Genomic DNA, 10,292 nt, shown 5'->3' on the forward strand with positions numbered 1-10,292 from the left:
AAACATAACACTTATCACGCCTCTTGTAATTCAATCATTGTACAACATATCTTTTTCTCATTTACCAGCCTACTAGTATCCGTGGGGGTCCATAGGAGTTCCGCTACCCGTTAACCTTTAACATTCATAATCAGTTTCCAGGGCCGTCCCCATACCCCGTCCGGTATGGGCGCCAAAACCATAAACCTCAATACCCCGTCCGGTATGAGGGTGAAACGGGCCGTCCCCATACCCCGTCCGGTATGGGCGCCAAAACCATAAGATCTCCATACCCCGTCCGGCATGTGAGACCACAATCCCGGTAGGGTTCCCTATGGACCCGGTCCGTCCACCATCTCCCAGGATATCTAGTCAGGCTGACCCCATCATACAATTATCAGTCTATACAATGTTTCATTTCCCTTTTCCTCAATAAGCATCATCAATTCACATTTAAACAAGCAAATCGTAATTCATGCCGAACAGACAACATACAGTATCAATTCTTCAGTCATTCAACCCATAATTAATAAAACAGTAATATACGCATTCGAAACTATAAAATGAACACATCAAACCCCATAATGCATTTAAAGCTGTAAAACAGTGTAAAACAGGCCAAATAACAGTAAATCATCAATCACACTAGACTCGGGCTCCATTAGCAACCTTAAGCAATTTCACACATGCGTTAATTCAAGAAATACCGTTTTATCATTTTGAACTTTAATACCGTGATAGGAAATAAGGTGAGGGGTCCTTACTTGTTTTCGAGATCCGAATACGATTCACAGTGCGCCTGCAGGCCTTCCCTAATTTTCCCTGAATTTTTCCCGGGGAACTGAAACACACTAACAATACCTGCACGTGTTCCAAAAAAAATCCAAATTAGGCCCAGGGCCCCTTTCGGACCAAATCGCAACTCCGGCACGGCGGCTCCGCCGTGCTCCGGCGACGGCACCGCCGCTGGCGGCGGCGAGTCGCCTCGGGTTGACTGTTTTCGGCCGTTTTCGGCCGAATTCGGCCACACTCGCATTGGTCCTTGTCAGAAAACAGCCCTAGGGCCCTCGGGGGGCCAAAAATCACGGAAAAAACGGAGCTTACCGGCGGCGGCGCTCTCGGGTGCAGCGGCTCTCCGGCGAGGTTCGTGTTTTGGTGATTCGGCTCCGGTCAACCTGTAGAGAAAAGAATGGTGATCACGGTGATATAAAAATTGCATCGAACGGAGGCCGGGAAGGGCCTCGTCGGAGGCAAAAACCGAGAGGGGGCGCGGCGGCGCCGCTGGGCTTCGGCCGCGTATTCCGGCCGTTTGGCCGGGATTTCGGTTTCGATTTGGCCATAGGAGGAATCAGTGCGGAAAAACGAGTCGGGGGTATGAAATTTACCTCGATCGGCGGTCGGAAATTTCCCCGGTGCGGCGGCGAGTGGCGGCGGGTGGCGGCGGTCGGTCTCTGGTTCGTCTTCTCCGGCGAGCGGCTGGCGGCTAGGGTTTGTGGTCTGGTGTGGGGGTTCTATTTATAACCCCTTGCCTTTTGATCACAGCCGTTCATTTTGTTTTAATCTGGGCCGTTCGTTTTTGATTGAATCTGGGCCGTCCGATCGCGTGATTGATCTGGGCCGTCGGATCGCACCCACGCGGATCGCCAACGTGGCTCCTTTCGGAGTGACGCGATCTTGCCACGTGGCAGGCACTGGTTGGCCGGGACTGCTGACGTGGCTGCTGACGCGGCTGCTGACGTGGCCCCCCTTTTTTTTTTTTTTTTTTTTTTTTTTTTTTTTTTTTTTTTTTTCTTCCCCTCCTCCTTTCCGGGTGCTACACATTGTCCTTTTGTAACTTCATCAGCAACCCAAAAATCCTAACTCCAGTTTCTCTATAAAATAGTTATGGTATTCCGATAATAGAATTTCATCAAGACTGTATAAATCATAATAAACTGAATAAAGAATATTTTAGACATGAGTAGTTAACACCTGTATATCAAATACTAGGAGAAAAATTTATAAATTTTTTACTAGATATTGAAATTATTTGATAAGTTTTTGAATAATTTATAAATAATAGTGACTAAGTTGAGTATGTCACTCAGCATGAATGCCTTTCCAACAACAAACACTTTTGGTTTCATGATTGGTGATTACTTATATAAGCCATTTCCAATTGTTTATTAGAGTGGAGTATTCATATATCTTCCAAAATACAATTGATGTTTGTGGTAAAAAAAAAAAAAACATTCAAGAGAAACAAAATTTTTGCAATTGTTGGAGAGATATTGTACTATATTATAGGAATATGTAACATATTTTTAAGAGGGCTGTTGTGCGCAGTAGATGATATGGAGAAGAAACCAATATAAAGAATATCCAAACATTAACTATTACTAACTAGAAACTGATTATTATCATTGTACTATATTGCAAAATTGATACTGGGAAGCTATAGAGTAAATTGTGAGATAGGAATTATTACTTAGTTGTTGCATTAAATTTGCAACATATGTAAGATTGGTTTGAAGCTGTTGTTAGTGTTGGGAATAGTTGTTAGAATATTGAAAATGTTTTTGACATTAATCTACTTTTTTGAAGTCAAATTGTGTATTAAGATTCATAGTAGGTGGGTTATTCAGATCAATTATTACTTTGAGAGTAGAGGAAAGAGAGTTTGAAAATTTTTCATGGTTGAAGATAAAAAGAAATTGTTTCTTCTATAAAAAATAATTGGTATAAATGAGTTTGATAGGAAATGAATGGTGTGAGATACTTTGATGGCTAATTTATATTCATAAAATCAAGCACAAAACTTACATGTAATTTTTCTTTTGACTATCTCTAGGATAAACTTCATCTGGTAAATTTTTTTTTTTTTTTTTTTGTTCAAAAGTAAAATGATAATTTTATTGATAGTAGCCTGAACCTTATCAGCTTGTTCGTAACACATGTTACAATTCCAAAGATCCCTTCTCTTATCACTGAAATCGAAAAGAAACCTCTTATCAAGATATATATATATATATATAAATGAAAAGAAAAAAGAAACCCAGCAAACACGACTAGTTAACCCCTACAAACTAGGTGGATCATTATGCATGACTAAATGCCACCACACATCCCAGAACAACAGGAGAATAAAGAATTAAAGGATATCCTGTCAAAAAAATCTGAAGTATAAACTTGAATATATACTACAAGGACGAGAGAATTGGTGGGGTCTTTGGTAATTCCATATACTTACATGAAAAAAAATAATAAGGTTTAAATATTTTTAACAAATCATTTAAGTAAATTCGTGTAATTTTAAATTAGTAGTTAATGAAAACCCTCTAAATTAAATTATAGTTTAATTATTTTAACTTTCTAATAATGTGTGTGTGTATATATATATATATATTAAACTAAGCTAGTCAACATTAATGTCCCCCCCCCCTTAATTTTTAATATTAGACTAAGAAGAAATGTGGTACGTACATTTTCCCCTCAAATCATTCAGTTGTATATAAGTTGTGCACCCTCTGATTTTGATAGTGGAAGATTGATGAGTTTTGCAAGCTTTGACCAGGCGTAGTAAAAAGATGTGACATGGAAATTCATTAAAAACCTTATACATACATATATATATATTACTTTTTCATTTATCCATTACATGCTGCAGGGAGAAATTAACAGTTCTTTCCTTTTTAATAAGTTGTTTTGAAAATGATGTGCACCCAATTTTATTATTATATATGTGCATGTGCATTTTCTTAAATTCAACTAATTCATAAAATCGATTTACAATATTAATTATAATCGTTAATATAATTTTATTATTTAACCAAAAAATTAAATTATATTCAGAATTAATTAGTATAATATTTCTGATTAATGTTGCTTCTCATGAAAAGTAGTAACACTGTTGGTTGAAGCTAGAAATGGGAAGGAGTATAAAGAGCCGATTTTCCAACACATATATTCCTTAGAATTTAAGCCATACATTAATATCTGTTGTAGATACACAGTAAATATAATTACTCTTGATCTATCATCTGTACACTTGCATTCTAATTACTGTAGTCCTTACTCCTGGGCTAAGAATATCCAGAATCCTTAGGGTTTATTTTTTTTTCTCTTTACTATCACCTCCCACAATTTCTAACTTGTTAAAGTATGTGTAACTAACTATCTGCATCGAGAACAAATCAATTCAATAATCCCATAATTTTCCTGGGCTTTGGAAAAAAATTCAATTTATACATATATGTATGTGTATGTTTGATGGTCATCTTGGTTGACTATTAATTAGCTAGCATCTAACTATGGATTTCATTATAATTAATTTTAAGTTTGACATGTAGCAGAGTTCCCATCCCAGAGAATCACATCATATTTTGCAAGTCATGCATATAGATGTGTGTGTGTGTGTGTGTGTGTATAGACACCCACACAAAAGCACACACTACAAGTTTAAACTAATTGTACGACTAGTAGTGATTTTCCGATCTATAACAAATATCTGTCATTCAGACTAAACCAGCATTCCAGATGGGAATTTCTAGCATTGCCTGGAGCAGCCATGTTAATTGTTGAATCATATATATATATATATATGAAAAAAATACAGCAACTCAATATTTTTAAAATAAGCAAAGATTTGTATAAATTAAATTAAACCATTAGTTGTTAGAAAATTGTATTATAATTGTTGAAAATATATCACTTTATTAATGAAATAAACAAATTTTCAATCACAAATAGGTTAGAGCAACTGTAAGTATATGAAAAGATAAGAAAACTTGTTTTTTCTCATTAATCATATATGGGTTTGAGAGAAACATGGACAAGTGGTATTATTTCCCCCTAAAAGGTGATCAAATCTAGCTATTGAGGTTGAATATTGATTTTGATTTCTTGATGAATTTAGTAATAAATAATGTATGTTTTTTTGCAGTTAATTTCTTAATATTATACCTTTTTAGGGGATTGATTAGATTTCAATTAACACTTTTTTTGTTTTATATATATATATGTATATGTATATGTATATGTATATGTATAGTTAATTGGTGATTAGAGATTGCTTTATGAATTATTTGGATTGTGGGAATATTTGTTTGCCTATGAATGCATGAGAGATACATATGAGAGAAATGGGGAGACATCCCCACATCATGAGTGATCCATATTATTATTAGATGCAAGGTCATAGTCGTTTTTTTTTTTTTTTTTTTCTTTCCAAGTGTAGCTCCCATTTATTACCTTTGTCTTTTGCCTTCGTTCCTTCTCCATTCACCAAATACTCTTTGCCCTTCCCTTCCACTAAACTCCCTCTCTCTTCTTCCTCCAATTAGCTAGGGTTTCTCTTTTTCATCCCTGTAATATAATTGCTTTTGTACTGGAAGCAAGCAAGGAAGAAAGAAAGAAAGAAAGAAAGAAAGAAAGAAGAAGCTCTTCAAAAAGCTACCTACAATCTAAGAAAGATATATACAAGGCTACCTCTATACTCCAGTACTACTTTTTTACAATTCATCTCCTCAAACAAAAACCTAGATCTCAAACAGGTAAACATGTGTAACCCCTTTTTAGTTTCCTTTTCTAGTGATCTTAATTTTAACTATATATATTCTCCTGTATTTATTTTTTCTTGTTTTTGTCTCTTTTTATTTACTTTCTTCTGTTATAAAACTAAAGCCTAAATAGATGCTAAGAGCCTTTGAGTTCAAACCCTCTAATTCTTAGGGCTTTCTCAGACCTACTTGGATGTACCCTCGATGTTGATCATTATACATAACGTCAATTATCTTCATCATCCAGATCTCATATTATTCAGCGGATTTCCGTAGGGATTTGGTTGAGACTTCTCCAATTTCTGGGCCTATATATGAAAATCTAGTTGGAGAAGAGAGCTGTACAGGAAAACCAAATGAATTATACAAAAGACAAAATTGGCAACTCATTAATTTGAAGTGCACACATGCAGAAACTTAATGTTTTTGGAGTACTGCAATCATCATGAAATGAAAGAAATTAAAAAATTTCTTTCTTTTCTTCTTTCCCCTTTCTTTAATCAAATCAAGAAAGAAAGAAGATAGGGTGACAGAAGAAAGAGAAGGAAACGGAAGTTGCTATAAAACAAGCAAAGGGAAATAAATTCCAAGATGTTAGCATGTGTATATTTATGTGTGTATATATATGTGAGTGTGTGCATGTAAATTATGATCTGAAGGTTTTTGTTGTTTTCATCTTTTTCTGTGTAGGGGCCGCTATTTGTGAGATTAAAGAAAAGAGAGAGAATTTGAACTGCAGACTGGGTATGGAATGATAATTGATCAAACCTACCTTCTTTAAAAATCAAAATTTCAGGATATATGGATCTGTGCTACTAAAGCAGATTCATTCAGGGGTAACCCTAGTACTGATAAAAGTTTTGCAGATGACTCCAGGGAGTAAAATTAATTTAAACAAAAAAAAAAAAAACCAAACAAGTAAAAACATGTGATCATATGCAGTTGATTTTCTAAATATACGAAATACTTATATATATATTATATTTAACCAAGTAATCGAATATTTTGTATATCTCGTTGTAGAGCTTGTGGATTTAACTTGGCTGTACTCCCATTTGTATTCTTACTTTTTTGCTATAATAATAATACATGTTTCTTACTTATTTAATAAATATGTGAATTTATTTACTAAAAAAATGTTGAATTATGTAAGAAAAAAATCTAGCTTACAAATCAAACATGGTTGAATATGGGTTTGGTGCAGTGACAAATGGCTTCATCCAGCTCATACAATTCACCCTGTGCCGCCTGCAAGTTCTTGCGAAGGAAATGCTTGCCGGGTTGCATCTTCGCTCCTTACTTCCCTCCAGAGGAGCCTCAGAAATTCGCCAATGTTCACAAGATCTTCGGAGCAAGCAACGTCACCAAGCTCCTCAACGAACTCCCTCCTCACCAAAGAGAAGATGCAGTCAACTCCCTTGCCTATGAGGCTGAGGCAAGAGTAAGAGACCCCGTCTATGGCTGTGTCGGCGCAATATCTTTTCTGCAACGGCAAGTTCAGAGACTCCAGAAAGAGCTTGACGCCGCTAACGCGGATCTTATCCGCTTCGCCTGCAACGAGATCCCGACCGCCGCATTGCCTGCATCAGTACTACCAGGCTCTGCAAATAGGCAGAGACCGGTTGGTTTTAGCAGAGGAGTTGGTAATGATGGAGGAGGTTTCTATAACCTACACTCTCCTTCCTTCTCTCAGCTTCCAAATTACCCGTTTCCTTGGAATAATCAAAACCCTTCTGGGGATGTCAATGAAGGAGCTGGAGAAGAAGGAGGCAACATGTGATTTCAAGACTACTTCAATTTCTTGCAATATGGTTTAACCCCATCTAGGGTTTCCCTTGGTGGGGTTTGCTATATATATATATATATAAAGAGCTAGTAGTCTCTTGGGCATGCTGTTTTTATATACATATATACATATGGAGTATATATATATATATATATATATATATATATATTTAGTTAAGGTGTCTAGCTAGACTCGATTATCACATGGAGTCTTTTCTAGCTAGAATATGGCTTAAACTACTGTACAATTTTCCTACTGGTTATATTCATTGGCGGTGGGTTTAGTTTACTAAATCCCTCAAGAATGCTATGTATCAGTACGGGATTTGGGAGCTAAATAAAGGCTGTGTCTCTGTGTGTGTGTGTATGTGTGTGGCTACTAGCCTTTTTGTTTGTGTGATTAGCACAGCATGCGCATGTGGAGTTGCTATTCTCTCTTGTCATTGTTTCTGTTTATGAATAAAATAAAATTCAAAAGAGGATTCTCTTAGCCCAGCTCTACTGAATAGTCTTTCTTTACATATATATATGTACATCTTTTTACCTTTCTACCTATACTTTGTTCTTAGGACCACTAGTAGAGGTAATTTACATATATATAATATATCATATATGATTTATAGCCCATGGATTTCAAAAGGATGATCAGCGGATCATCTTTTTGAGATACTAGCTCACACACACATATATACACACCCAAGATGTCCAAATTAAAATTCTACTTCAACTTGCGGTAAAGTTCTTGAATTACTATAATATATATATTGAAGCGCCCTTTTTTATTTATTAATTTCCATGGAATGTCACTTTAATTTTAAGACAAGTTAACAAGAGTGGAAACCTATAGATTTTGGTGGGAAGTAGTTTTTGGAATAGGAAAGAAAGCAGTGTGGGTTTGAAACTTTTGTGCTTGAATTCAAACTCCTTTAATAATTATCTTGTACTGATAAGAGAAGAAATTAAATATAAAAATAAAAGGAAAAGGAAAGAAGAGAAAACCCAAAAGAGGAGTTTTAAAGCTATAGCTTTGTGTAGTTCCTCATCCCCAGTAATCTGAAACAGTAAGTCACAGTTGCTGCATTAATGGATCCAATATGTAAAAAGCAGCTGTGCTTCTTAGTAAGGATTTTCAGCTTTTTCTTCTTCCCCACTCTTCACTGTTGTCATCTTATCTCGCCCTAGTACTTCCCAGACAAAACAGTTCCTCCTTGGACAATACACAGTTTAACTCCCCTCCCTCCATAATTCTAATGTATATATCTCATTTTTTGTATGTGTATATATGCATATATTAGATGACATTATGTGATGTTGCCATATCAATGAAATCCATGCATATTTTTATATATTTATGTACTTGTTCAAGAGGGTGAAATAATGCATGCACATCTATGCATTATATTTATCATTAACACTTTCCCAAAAATAAAAGAAAAGAAAAGAAAAGAAAGAAACCCATCATCAGCGAGCTCCAAATTCATAAACCCCAAGAAGATATAATTGGTGATCCAACCTAAAAGCAATGGAAAATTAGGGTTAGGGTTTCATAGATATCACCTTTAAAATCACATGTTTTAATCAAGATTTCCTCTCCCTTTAATTCATCTGTGGAGAAAAAAAGAATTACTTATAAGCAGTGATCGTCATTGACCATTTAGAGTTAATTAAATATGCATAAAACTAAGCTAAGAAAAAAAAAAGAAAGAAAAGAGAGTCGAGGTTAATAGGTATGTATTGTGTAGTAGGTAGCAAGTAAGAATTAAGAGAAGAATATAGAATTTTCTTTATTTTCTTCGACTGTCAAAATTCTCATCATAATAATCTTCATACCCACACGTTTGCATTCATGTGTCGCTGTTAAATGTTGCAGTACAAAATTGATTTCGTCATTAAACACCAACCTTCCTTCCCCCTTCACTTTTTGTCAGTCTCTTTCATATATCTCTGTATATAGACAGTAGCACTGCAACTTGAAAACTTAATCTTTAGAAATTAAAATTTGGATAATTGAATGCATATGATGATGATGATGATAATTCAGGAGATATGTATATATAATAATAAACACATATACAGTTGATGTACTTTGGGTGCAGAGGGGAGTCAGAGTGGGTACATATGGCCTTTTTTAATGGAAGTGGCGGAAGTGTTTTTCTCTTAGATTTAAAAAAAGAAAAAAAGAGTGAAAAAAGGAGATGAAGAAGGAGAAGAAGAAGAAATGAAAATGGATTTTGTGCAGAAGAATGAAAAAGTGAGTGATTGAGAATCCATCAATCTGCAAAGACGTGAGAGAGAAGCAAAGAGCAGGTGTGACAAAGTTGGCAGACGACATACACCAGAGATTCAGATACGCAGGGGTCCTATTTTTATACGCAGCACACAACACCTCACAGACGCACTCATCAACTCTCAACCACTATACATATATATATATATATATATATATATAACTACTGTTGTCTCAGACAAAATAAAACAAAATTAATCTACCCCTTTTATGTATTATCATAATAATACCAACTTATTAGATATATTAAAGTGGTTTCATTTTAAATAAAATTTATTTATATTTATTTTTTAAATATTATTTAAATAGTAATATTTTATTTTTAAAAATTCAATTTATGTATAAACTTATTTAAAAACATATTAAATTATTAATTTTTAAATTAATAAAAATTTAAATTTTCTTAACCTAAAAAAACTCATTGGGAATAAAATTATAGTAATTTTTTTTTCTCTATTTACAATCATTTCTTAATTGTCTTGTAAATGATTCATTAAAATTAATCAATGCATGTGAGTGAAATTTCTGAGTTAGTCAAGATGAGACTAGTTTGGTGGGTTAAGATGCAGATGGAGGAGTATGAAGAAGCTCTGTCAATCACAACTGTGTATCACTCTGATATTTATATTTAATTAATTAGAACCCAATTAGACCAACAATTTTTAATTTTTTTTTTAAAAAAAAAAAATCATAAAATTATTACT

General features: G+C 34.6%; 1 protein-coding gene across 2 annotated transcripts; it reads left to right on the forward strand.

The window, feature by feature from the left end:
* The first annotated feature begins 5,221 nt into the window (after nt 1–5,221).
* On the forward strand, nt 5,222–7,791 carry LOC110810132 (LOB domain-containing protein 25). 2 transcript variants are annotated; one of them, XM_022036205.2, is made up of 3 exons: nt 5,370–5,510; nt 6,207–6,260; nt 6,721–7,791. In XM_022036205.2, the coding sequence occupies exon 3, from the start codon at nt 6,727–6,729 to the stop codon at nt 7,294–7,296; it is 570 nt and encodes a 189-aa protein (XP_021891897.1). In that variant the 5' UTR covers nt 5,370–5,510; nt 6,207–6,260; nt 6,721–6,726; the 3' UTR covers nt 7,297–7,791. The 2 variants fall into 2 exon arrangements, with proteins under 2 accessions (XP_021891898.1, XP_021891897.1); XM_022036206.2 differs by lacking the exon at nt 6,207–6,260 and having other exon boundaries at nt 5,222–5,510.
* The last annotated feature ends 2,501 nt before the right edge of the window (nt 7,792–10,292 follow it).

This window comes from Carica papaya, chromosome 9 (genome assembly GCF_054855325.1).
Source record: "Carica papaya isolate Zhongbai chromosome 9, ASM5485532v1, whole genome shotgun sequence".
In the NCBI taxonomy this organism is placed as follows: domain Eukaryota; kingdom Viridiplantae; phylum Streptophyta; class Magnoliopsida; order Brassicales; family Caricaceae; genus Carica; species Carica papaya.

What these genes read in the sequence shown, in the direction of transcription:
- LOC110810132 (XM_022036206.2), top strand. Translation starts at nt 6,727, where the DNA reads ATGGCTTCATCCAGCTCATACAATTCACCCTGTGCCGCCTGCAAGTTC.